The sequence below is a fragment of the Episyrphus balteatus genome, chromosome 3 (genome assembly GCF_945859705.1).
Source record: "Episyrphus balteatus chromosome 3, idEpiBalt1.1, whole genome shotgun sequence".
NCBI lineage: Eukaryota > Metazoa > Arthropoda > Insecta > Diptera > Syrphidae > Episyrphus > Episyrphus balteatus.
The window spans coordinates 63,055,962-63,068,793 of NC_079136.1; the positions used below are offsets into that span (position 1 = coordinate 63,055,962).

At 30.6% G+C, this 12,832-nt stretch overlaps 1 protein-coding gene across 1 annotated transcript; it reads right to left on the minus strand.

Moving 5' to 3' along the window:
• Window positions 1–616: 616 nt before the first annotated feature.
• On the minus strand, window positions 617–11,312 carry LOC129914386 (4-hydroxybutyrate coenzyme A transferase). Its single transcript, XM_055993599.1, has 5 exons — window positions 10,933–11,312; window positions 4,441–4,827; window positions 3,959–4,363; window positions 1,293–1,559; window positions 617–1,225 (listed from the first exon to the last, which is right to left on the minus strand). The coding sequence occupies exons 1-5, from the start codon at window positions 11,099–11,101 to the stop codon at window positions 1,041–1,043; spliced, it is 1,413 nt and encodes a 470-aa protein (XP_055849574.1). The 5' UTR covers window positions 11,102–11,312; the 3' UTR covers window positions 617–1,040.
• Between the last annotated feature and the right edge of the window lie 1,520 nt (window positions 11,313–12,832).

Consider the following 12,832-nt stretch of genomic DNA (forward strand, 5'->3'; position numbering starts at 1 on the left):
AAAATAAACGTTAAAAAATTTAAACTAAATAAATTGCTTTTTCTTGTTCGTTTAAATACAAGAAACTCAATCGAAGGTTTTCATGCAGAACAGTCGCTTGAACTTTTTTTTTATGAATTTTTATTTTCAATTAAAAATTATTCATCAAACATTAGTCATATGTATATGTAGCTATCGGGAGTTATTTTTTTAATTTGTATGCATTCGATTCCAAGGATTTAACTGTTGTATCTATTTTTGAATTAGCCTGCATTAAAAAAATCCTATTCATTCGAAACAAGTGATACCATTTTTAACGTAGTACGAATTTCGTAACACTTTTAGTCCGTCGCGACCGACCGACGGGACCTATGATTTATATTTTCGGGATTCGTAGTACGAATCTAGTACGTTGGGGCCTGTTATATCGGTTAATTATTAAACGAAAAATACGCCCCTACTACTAATATTAATGAAGTCAGCCACTCTGGTGTATGTGTATCATTTTTTGTGTTGAACAAATTTCAGTGGTTATAGATTGAAAATTGTCTAGTTCTTAAAGGGGGATAATGTGAATTTGCCAACTCAACTATTAATTTGTATTTTAAAATACATAAAATGAGAAATAAGACATCAGTTTCGATCATTATTATTTTATTTTTGTTAACTTAAAGAGAAATTAAATTTTCTTTGCAGAAAATATATAACAATTTCAATTTCTATGCAAACGAAATTATTTAAAAAAAACATCGCTTTATTTATTTATGTGCTAGTTGCTGAATAAAATTTAATTTACATATCTTTACGATACATAATTTTTCCTATTAATATAATATTTTTTTTTTCTATCCAGCAAAACGAGATGCTTTTTGTTACTATTTTTTTTTATAATTATCAATCCTTATCACGATGTCGTCTGTACAAATGCAAAAATAAAAACCTAATTTTTTTTTACAAAATACACAAAAAACTTTGGGAAAAAACGTTACGCGTGCCAAAGCTTATAAAATGGAAAACAAAATATTTATCAAAAAATAAAATTATTTTTTTTTTAAGAGAATTTAAGGCGATGGCATTTGCTTCAATCGTTCAAATGCAGCTTTCTCTAAATTTTGACGGTGATCGGGATGTGCGATTTGAATGAGTGCATGCGCCCTTTGGCGCATTGTCTTTCCAAACAACGATGCAATACCAAATTCAGTGACAACATAATGAACATGAGCACGGGATGTTACAACACCAGCACCTAAAAACAGAAAGAAACAAAAATTAATAAATCTTTGTTGTTAAGAAATGTTGGCTTTAATTTTTACCTGGCTTCAACATAGGTGTGATTTTGCTCTCTCCCTTGTTTGTTGTCGATGGCATTGCAATAATTGGTTTACCCCGTCCATCTGTACCTTCGGCGGCACCTCGAATGAAATCCACTTGGCCACCAAACCCAGAGAAGAAGCGGGTTCCGATTGAATCAGAGCAAACCTGTCCAGTTAAATCGACTTCAATGCAGGAATTAATGGCAGTCATCTTTGGTAGTTGACGAATAACGCTGGTGCTGTTGACATAGTCAATTGTCAGCATTTCTAAAGAATACAAAAATAACTGTTACAAACAACCCCACTCCAGTCAGACAATTATAGTTGTTTTCATAAACGTCTGCCTAACTTAGGCCTGCGTTAGACGTGTTCGGCAGCAAACATTAATTAGGGTGGTTAAAAAATGATTCTTTTTTCATTTTTCGAAAAAAATTGGATTTTAATACATAGAAAATTTCTAAATCGTTTTTTTTGAAATTATGAGTTTAAATTAATTTTTTTCGTATTAGGGTGGCTCAAAAAAATGTTATTTTCTACAGTTGCTTGTGAAATTCCAAAACAAAAATCAAGGTGGATAATATTATTTGACGAAATTATCGAAGAAAAAAAAAATTTGCCATTGGGGGGTTTAATTTTTTTTTAACTAATTGAAAAATTAAATTGATTTTCACTATAAAGAAAGTTTGTAAAACATGGTTTATGAAATATTAAGTAAATTGGGTATTTTCGCATTAGGGGGCTTAGAAAATGCTATATTTTACATTTACTCTTGAATTTCAACCAAAATCGATTTAATTAATTTGATATGAATTTAATATTACTGTAGCAAATAACAAACTTTCTGTGCACAAACTCATTTTTTTTTTTCAAACGCAAAAAAAAGCTTTTTTGAACATCCTTATTAACAATATTTTTTTTTTTCATCGATAACATTGGTATGCAAAATTTATCTTTTTTTCTCCTTTAAATAAATCTGGGGTCGAATTACGGCATACGTTCGTTAACGAATGGTTGCTATGTGTCCCTATCGTTTTCTAATAATAAAATAGAGACAGAAATAGTCAAAACGTTAACGTATGATCGAAATCGTGTGCCGTAATTCGACCCCTGGTTTCAGAAAAATTCTAGCAAATACCATTTTTTTTAATGATTTTCAAAAAATATGAGTAGTTTGTAGAAAATTACCCTCTTAGATTCGGTTGCCTTTGTGCAGAAATAAAATTATTATTCGTATATAGCTCAAATTTGGAGTACTTATTTCTCATAACATGATCTATCATATTATGACACCAAATGTGTATTGAAATCCTGCAGTTTTTAGTATACGAATATAGTATAAGAATATGTCTTGCGCGTTTGATTATTATAATTTTTCAATTTGTTACAAAATTAAAAACAAATAACGAATTTTTAAAGATCGTTATATCGAGACATATTTGGACCTCAAATATCTATTAAACGGTTAGATAAACGATAAAGTGTATACGGCCTTTTTTGTAGAGCGTTCAATTTCCTACAAGAATATGTAAAGAAATTTGTTAAAAAGTCGATTTATAAAAAAATTATTTTTTTTTTTAGTAGAAGCTTGATGTAAAAATGGAAAATTGCAAAATTGCCAAGCGGAAGACCTTCCTATTAATATAAAGAGCTCATATTTGGTGAGTATATTCTAGAGGTGTTTAGCAATCGATTTTTCGGAGTACAAAATCAAAAAATAGGATTTTGATTTTATTGACCCACACTATCCCACATGAACAAAAACACCTTAGATAAAATCTCAAGGCCCGTTTTATTTAAAAAGTCAAATATGTAAATGTATATAATAAAATACATTAAAACAAATTTATACGTGTTTTGTAATTTTATAAACTATTTTTCTATTTAGAAATATCTTATTTGTGATAAATCATTCGATAAACTGCCTTGTAAAGCTTTAGATTTGTTTCTCCTAGGTACAAAAGTATGCTTTTCTTATGGTTTTTGCTGTGCTGAGTTCGAATCCGAAGTCAAAAAACTTCTATCACGTCAGGATAGATATACGCATAAAGAATCACAAAATGAAGTTTTTTTTTAGAAAATCTAAAAAAAACTACTATATATCAAAAACGAGAGCTGACCGAAATTTTTTGAATTCGGATTCAAAATCAGCACACTCAAATCCATTATAATAGTATACTTTTGTTCTTGGAAGAAAAAAATATGAATTTTTAAAGATCAGTTTCTTTATGGTTAGATAAGCCAAACCTACTTAACTTGCTTAAGTTTAGATATATCGGAGAAGAAAAGAGATATTCAGCCTTATTCTATTTATTTATGCCAAAATATTTCTTTGAAAACAGCAAAAAAATGGGTTTTTGAAATTTTCTGGAATATCTAAAAAACGTGACATGCTAGGCCAATTCTGACTTAAGATTCGGAATCAGCATACAAAGGATTTCCTTGCAGACCAGTGTAATCTTTTATTGTTGAGGAGTCAAAAATGTATGTTTAAAAAAAAAATTTCTCTGTAAACCAACAAATAAAAAACTTGTGTCTATCCTTAGCAATCAATTAGAGTTACCAATAACACGCGGCGACTTTTAGCAATTCGCAGACGCAGGTCGCATATCCATATGAATGGCACTTTAGGCAGACACGTTTATGAAAACACCCTATTTCTTACTTACCGATAAATGGATTGTTATCCACAAAATCGTACAATTTTTGATCGCCAATCAAAAATGATCCCACAATTCTACCCTTATGTGTTGTCTTTTGCGAATTGGTAACACAACCCTTGGCTACCAAATCAACAACACCGTTGGCAAACATTTCCGAATGAATACCCAAGTCTTTGTGATTGTGTAGAGCATTGAGGACAGCATCTGGAATGCTTCCAATACCCATTTGCAGTGTTGCTCCATCTTCAACTAAATTCTCGGCAATAATTTTGCCAATTTTAGTTTCAACATCTGTTGGTGCTTTGCCACCGTGAGCTGGCAAAGGTTCGTCAATTTCTACGGCAAAATCAAAATGCGATGAATGGACAATCGAGTCACCAAAAGTTCTGGGCATTTTTTTGTTCATTTGTGCTGTTTTCATAGAAAGAAATTCAGTCAGTTATTATTTCAAATCTTGAAAAATATCCTAAATTTAGTTTCAAGCTAACCTACGATAATTTTCGAGTGCTGTAATGCAGCTCGAACACAATCCACACTAGTACCCAGGGAACAGTAACCATGCTGATCTGGTGGTGAAACATGAACAAAGGCAACATCAGGTTGATAGATCTTCCTAAAGAATAGTTGAGGAATATCTTGTAGGAAAATGGACATATTATCGCCACGTCCTTCTGCGACAGCTTTGCGAACATTGCCGCCCATGAAAAACGAAGCTGAACGGAAAATATCAGCATTCTCGGGCTGAGCATAGCCAGCTGGTCCTTCGGTATGCATATGGCAGACGGTTACATCTTTAAGGTTGGAGGCATTTTCAACCATTGCAGAGATGAGAGCATTTGGAGTTGCAGCTGCACCACTGCAAAAGACTAGGTTACCTGTTGATTAAAATTAAAAAAAAAAATTAAATTAATTATAAATTGAAAACAAACAAGTGCAAGTTTTTTTTTGTTTTCGTCGGTCAATTTGACCATCCTTGAACTGAGAGTAAGTGTAAAAAAATAGAAAAACAAATTAAAATAGATTTATTGGCACTAAATACTGTCTATAGAAAATGAATGTGATGATCGAATTTGGCGGACAATTTTATTTATTTTTTTTAACTATTGGCAGAGTTTTCAAAGAAAACAGATGCACTATTTCCCATAAATAAGAAAGTCCTGCATTTAGAAAAGACAGATGGTAGAGTTAAAAAATAACAAGAGTTTTTTTTTTGTCAATTAATAGTTCTAAGTTGGCAAGAAAACGCGAAACATACCACAAACAAGATGGTAAAAAGTATTTGAAAACAATAACAAGTCAAGTCGTGTTAGCTATTTGAGGTCACATTTTTATAATTGCTACAATTTTCTATTCGGCATTTCATAACTGCTTTCGTCGAGAATTGAATTGAAATCTGTGTTTGATCCCTAATTACGGAGCCTAAAGGATGGACAGACTTGTTTAAAATTTAATAGAGATGATTTTACAGAAAATCTATTTTTTTTTTATTTGAATATGTACTACTGTTAGGACTGATTCCTCGCATGTAACAGTTTTGAGTCGTTAAGTATTTCGTTTTAGTGACCCCGAAATTAGTTTTTTTCTAACGATTGTAATTTTGAAAATGACTAAGTTTCCAAATAACCATACAAATGTTGCTGCTGGTGATATTTTTACATGGGTTACATATTTTTCTCACAGAGATTGTGGTAAATGTACTAAAATCTGACCCTCACGAAAACCTACACCGCGCAACACTCACAGTTCAGTGCCCTCATTCGCACGAGAGACTTCGGACATATAACAACTGAAAGACAAAGTTTATCAAGTGAGGAATAATTTCCATTGGTTCAGCAGTTAAGTTGTGTGTGTGGAATTGAGACAAACAATTTTTTTTTGCTTAGCTTTGGCCTCTTCAACGCAGACGACTTTAATTTAAGTTTAAATTTTTACAATCAGTTAGATGTCATGAAAAGTTTGGTCACATTTGGTTCTGAAGAAGTGATTAGTTTTATCACGTCATTCAATTCTTGATCTGCGAAAAAATGAAAACAAACGTTAAAATCTGTTCATATGATAAATTTTGTATCACAGTCATAGGGTACGTTCAAACAGCTAACATAAAGCTATCGGATAGCTTTTTGTTGTTGTAAAAAATGTTAAAAATTAGCAAAGAAACGAACCATTTTCTGTGAAAAAATAATCTGAAGGTATTCGAGAATTTCTGGTATTTCAGGTATCCGAGTGATCAGCTGATAAATATTATTGCTTTTTTTAAATGTTTGTTGCTTTTCGCGCGATTGTTCGGCTTGAAAATAAAATAAATTCGCAAAAAATAAAGTAAAATGTACAAGTAAAATCCAACAATACATAAATGTAATTTGCTCAAAAGAAACAATTTTCTCTCTCAATATTTACATTTTTGTAGCTGCTTGGGTAAGCTATCTGGATAGCTTTTCGTTTAAAAAGATATTCCAGATACGGGTATCCCTATCCGATTGGTGTTTGACCATGCCCATATTCTTCTGTAACAAGTAAACAATGGCACTTTGTTATGACATGGAATCGTATTTGTTCATATTTTAAATCTAGTTCCATGAAAGAAAACACTTTTTAAGTGCAAAATATAATTAAGGTCAAATTTATTCACCCTCTATTAAATTTAAAGTCGCCATTTAAAATGGAAAATTTTAAAATTAGTATGTGATTTGACAGATTACCAATTTTTAATGGCGACTTTAAATATAATGGAGAGTGAATAAATTGGGCCTTAGCGTATTTTCATTCAACAAACACAATAATTTGATTTGTTTTTTTTTTTTTTATGGTGTTTTCGTTTGGTACAAAAATCAATTTATTTTTTTGATCTAAATCTGTCAAAAAAACCATTTTTGATCTGTTCAACTACAATTAAGTAGTCGCAACAACAGTTTTTTGACAGATTTAGATCAAAAAATAAATTGATTTTTTACCAAAAAAAAAAGAGGAAGTTCGGAGAAAGCTATTAACTTAAAGGTTTTACATCTGCACCAACTAGCGCTCTTACAGCGCGTCGTTTTGATTTAGTTTAAGTATCAAGGACATTCCTAACATGCCACCTAATAAAAATGCACTCGTATATGTATCGTAAGTAAAACGATGATATATCTTTTGGACTTTTCAACTCAGCGTCATAACGCTTGATAATACTCGTGAAATTCTTGCACGAAACTCATATACATTTTTAAATAAGTACTTATTATTTATTTCAATGAATTATTGATTTAATTTTTTTCATTCTAAAATATACTTTTTGATAAAAGAAAATATATTTAAAACTTTGATGACTAGTGTAAGGGGACCTTAATATGTATAATAAATAACACTAAACAAAACTAAAACAAACAAAAATCACATGGTACCCACACTAAGTAAGCAATAAGAACAGACATTCTTTTTATTAGTTTGCTTTTCATATTTTCATTCAAGTACATACAATATACTATGTAATTTTTGTTTGTGCTAATGCCAACAGCCAAGCCCACTTCTGTTTTGCGAACCTGCTGGCTGTTGGGGGTATATCATTTATAATAATCTAATTTTGGCTCCAATGGACTATGGAGTTTGACCGACAAGTCATATTCACCAAATCTTAATAAATTTGTTTACGCGTGCACAGAATTATTTAAAATCAAACTTTTTTAATAAATTTATAAAGCTTTTTTGAAAAGCCTTATTTAATTATAATGTTGATGGATGCGCCGAGGACAAACAATAGCATGATAAAAAAATTGGATTACGTTCATAATTACTTTGTATTTTTCTTTACTTAGTACATTGTAATACTTAATGTATGCTACGATGAAGAAAAACCTTTAAATAGATTTATTGAAAGTGAAAAGTGAAAATGCAAAATGTTAACATTTATGCAAGCAATTTATTTTCTCATCCACATATCTTTTGACTGTGCTATAAACCAACCAAAGTTTAAAATTGTTTTGATTCATTAGATTGTTTTGTATTGACGTAAATACAAAAATATTTTAAATTTTAACACTCATTCAAAAATATGCATTTTTAAATATATATGCAGGTACAGACAAAACATAATAGATGTTAACTGCTCTAATTAAAGTCTAATTGTAACAAAAAATATTCATTATCACAATTGGGGTTGTCTTCGCTTTTAAAATTTGTATATATGTATGTACATAAATGCGGTGGTATTTTCTTTTTTGTTCGTTTAAACATGACGTCGAAGCATTATATTGTTTAAGCTTTTTATGTTTGTTTTCGATTTATTAACAAATGTTTTTTAAACTATTTACTTTTTGGGATAATTTCGGCGTTTATTTTTTTTTATTTGTATATTTGTTTTCATCGACAGATAATTAAATGGGATATAGCTCGATACAAATTTAAATTATTTAAAAACATGAGTATAATGTACAAACGTGTGTGTACCAAACAATGATATAACATAGCAACGATTTGAAGGTGAAGATGCTAAAAGACCGGTCGCAGCGATCTGTAAAAATTCAGTATTTTTTTTAAATTTCAACTCTTACTTATGCTGACTGCAAGGTGTAGTCAGTGACTATGACATATTTGAAGAAAGATAGGTTGATACATTTATTTTGTTGTAGGGCCTAATCGTCCATCAGTTAAATCAACGACTTCTCGAAGCACTTTCATGGACATTTGCACAATTTAACCATTACAAGTACCTATTTGCTGATGTAGTTGAAGAATTTATATCGCTTCGGATTCATAAACTTTTGGCCAAAAATATGGATAAATCTAATAGAACCATTTCAAAACTGTTTCAGAAGCATCTGCACACTTTACAATTCAGAAAGACAGATTCTTCCAAAAGACTCTGTTGTTTCTGCACAAAAAAAAAGACCTCAGGGGTTAGAGAAATAAAGTTAAAAAAAAAATAAAAAAATTCTTTTGGCCACTAAGTATAAAGGTTTCCCTTAAAGCTTAGAACATATATTTCGCGTAACATAGTTTTTTCTGTGAACAATATCATGACCAAATGTATTTTACACAATAGACTTGCATAAAAAGCAGTAACATTTTAAAGAGCCGAGAACATTTTCTGAAAAAAGAGCAGTGAAGTTACAAATTTCAACAACAAACAAAATTGCTCTCTACTCTTTGTAGAGGGCAATTTTGTTTATAAAAATAGAAAAATCTTTAAGAGCTTCGATTTTTGACTGTTCTCCATGTTCACTTGATCGCTTTATGTTTATCATAGTAAGATAAAAACGAATTCAGCAAATTTGATTGGTTTAGGTTGAACGGGGTGACAATCCGACAAGTCGAATCATCCCACTCGGATCTCGATGGATTCATTGTGATCCCCAGGGTTAGGGTGGGAAGGAAACTGGATGGGTAAGGGAAGAATATATTGGGAATTAGGTGTTGGGATTTGTGTTTGATTTAGATTTTTGTAAGGCAGAGGACTGAGCTGAGCAATGAGAAGAGTGATTGAGAGCAGCTATCGCAATAACAGACTCAGGGCGAAATTCATAGTCGCCACTCATGTTGAGAAATATCTTAATTTTTTCTCAAGTGAACGTCTGAGGAGGCTTTTTTACCTGAGGAAACGCTCAAGTTTGTTTCAGTCATTTGACATTAAAACGAGCGTTTGTTTTACTGTTGTTTAGCAGTTAAAATTTGACATAGGACATTTTAAATAGTTTGTATTTATTTATTTTTAAATATTGTTAAATCGCGACAAACCAAACCGATGGCGAATTATTTAAAAAATGATGACGGTTAATTCAAATCAGTCAAATTTTCGAGTTTGAGAAAAAATTTTCCTCAATACAAGATTTTTCTTTACTCAAGTGACGTGGCAGCCCTATTTTCAATTCCCTTAGGCCAATTTCACACATAGCCGGGAACCGGGTAAACGGCTCTGATAGCCGATTGCTAAATAGACGTTCTTATGGGCGCCTTCATGCGAAAAGATTGAAAACTTATGAAGAAAAACTGGCCACCCGGGCCTTTAGCGATTGCTTAAAATATTTCTCAACTTACTTGAGTCGAGAAAAATCTTAACTCGAGTAACGACTATGAATTCCGCTCTCAATTCTACAGAAGAGTATGAGCTTAACTCAATAATCTTTATGTTTTGACCATGCCGCTCGACTATAAGTAAGATAACACAACATGTAGTCGCTCATCAAAAAGAGAAACTGTCAAGTTAATTCCCAAATTCCTTATAGAAGTAACATTTGTACGAATAATTGATTTAATGATAAATGTTATCATCTGCTCAATAATTAGCAGTTTTTTTTTTTTTTTAATTTATCAATTAAACAAATACAAAAAAAAACGAATTTTAAATGTGTGAAAAGTAATAGAAAAAAGATGGTAGAGTATTACATAAAACTTAACCCATGAAAAAGACAAAAGCGATAACTAAAAAAAATTTGATAAATATCTATTAAAACAAACAAAACAAGGTAAATAAGTAAACTATCTTAGTTAAAGAAAAAAATATAAATAGTTAACAAATTTATCTACATTCTCCAATATCATTTTAGAATGATAACATAAATGAAAATCATTTCACTTTAAAACCAAAAAAACAAGAAAGACAGAAAAAATGGAAAAAAAAATAGTCTCTTGACAAAGTGCATCTATAAATAATCCAACTGCCAACAACTTGTTTTCCGATGGATGATAATTTAATGTAAATCAAATGAGTTGAACGAATACAAATTATTTGTAGCAGATGCAAATGAGAGAGAATTAAGAATATTTTTTTTTTTGGAAAAAAAAAGTCAAGTAAGGAAAAAGTTTAAAAATAAAAAATACAATAAATTTATGGAGTTTTTTTACGTGGCTTCTAAATGAAAATAATAAAAGAAAAAAATTACATAATCATAACTAAGTTATTTCTTATTTGTTTTTTAATTAAAATTCATGGTCAATTAAAGTTTGAAGTAAAAAAGAAAACAAGAAAGATGAAATTTTCAATTAAAATTAAATTTTTATATTTATACCTGGTTTAACGCATGCAACTGCTTCTTTAGCTGAAACAATTGGTGCCTTCCTGTCCAGCGGATGAGCCAACTCATTGGTGTAGGTAAAGTAATTATTACTAAATTTTTGTAGCGCCGAAATACCAGAACGATTGATTCGTACAAAATTATTTGATAGCATAGACGCCATTTTTTTAAAATGTATGAACAAATAAAATATTAAAGATGTGAAACAATAATAAAAAAAAGGTTTTTACAAGTCTAGACAAAGTATAGACTTTTGATGAGAATTTTAATTGAAGAATAGAGTTTATTTTGGGTAGAAGAATTTTGTTCCCAAACAGAAGAGTAGAAGATTTTGTTTGTAGAACTGCACCAACGAACCGACTTTGAAAAACTGAAAAAAAGCTTTTGGATTTTTTTTTGGTGTGCTTTTGTTCGATTTGAAATGTGTCAAAGTGAAAAAGTGACAGCAGTTGTCATTTGATGGTGGAGTACGTTCAAGGTTTTTAATAATGAATGTGTTCAGTGTTATTTAATAAACTTCAATAATGGCGGCATTCAAGTCAATTTTGCAGTAGCTACTTAAGGCCAAAGAAACACAGCTAATAATGGACTAAATTCATCTAATTTCTACACAACTAAACTTTAATGATATATACTACAGTGCAGAAAACAAGACAATATAGTTATGATAGCGTGTTAAAATATTAGGGGTAGGTATTCACGATTCGATGCAAATGGTCTTGTATCGTTGTAATAGCCTTTTCACACCAAGCCAAAAACGCGGTTTTTGCGAAAAAACCTAAAAACCTATATCAAAAACACAAGTTTTTCCATACATTTTCCATAAACCACAAGTTTTCGTAAAACACAAGTTTTTGATTAAACTCGCCAAAAACCTGAAAATGAAAACATTCAACTCCAAACGAAATAACCAAACAAACCTTTTGAAGAATTCAGCACAAATTCAGCAGACAAAAAAAAAATGAGAGCAGACAAAAAAAAAAAAGAACTGACAGAATCAGCTGTTTTACAAATGCAGTTTGTTGATTTTTGCAACTATTAAGAAATATTTTTGTATTCATTAACAAAATATTCTGTATAATTAATCAAATTTCTTTTCATTAATTGTAGAAAATGGCAGAGCAGAAAAAAAAACAAAAAAAAAGATGTCCAAACGATCTTCTTCATCAAAAATCTCTTCTCAACTTTACTAATTAAGCTATCTGGATGCTACTTCAAAGTCGTTTTTTTTCCTTGTATTTGGTGTCTCAAAGAGGAAGAAACTTTGCAAAACTTTTATATATTCCTCTGTTTTATGTTAATGAATTAAAATTATTTATTTAAATTGTCAGAGTTCCTTTTATTTGATTAATTTTGTGAGCTCAAGCTGATTTAAGCAATAAAAATTAAATCCCATCGAAAACTTGACATTTGGATGTCAAAATATTTTAAACGTCAAACAAAAACCTGTAAACTTGTAGTGTGAACGCTTTTCAGGTTTTTGAAAACTTTTTGCCATAAACCGCGTTTTTGGGTTTGGTGTGAAAAGGCTATAAAAGTGCAAAAGTGTGACATTTTCTTACACTAAAATAACCAAATATACACACTATAATTTTTGTACACTTTTACACAAAAACCTCAGCCGAATTGTACGCAACTCCAGCTAAAAAATAACATTTTCGTTTACAACTAAGAGTACATATTTTGTATCTGTCACATTCTATAGCTCATGTAAAAAAGTGAAGGAAAACGGAGGTATGTCAGCGAAAACTTAGTGCATCAAGCCTGGTACGCTGCTCGCGCTAAATTTTAGCTGAGATAAAATTCCCATACAAGTTATCGATAACTTGTATGGGATCCATTTTATCTCGGCTAAAAATTTTCGATAATTTGTATGGGAACTAAAATTTAGCGC

What these genes read in the sequence shown, in the direction of transcription:
- LOC129914386 (XM_055993599.1), bottom strand. Translation starts at nt 11,101, where the DNA reads ATGGCGTCTATGCTATCAAATAATTTTGTACGAATCAATCGTTCTGGT. An exon ending in GCACTCGAAAATTATCGTAG is followed by an intron (nt 4,364 to 4,440) that starts GTTAGCTTGAAA and finishes CTATGAAAACAG; the next exon opens with CACAAATGAACAAAAAAATG. An exon ending in CACACCTATGTTGAAGCCAG is followed by an intron (nt 1,226 to 1,292) that starts GTAAAAATTAAA and finishes TTCTGTTTTTAG; the next exon opens with GTGCTGGTGTTGTAACATCC.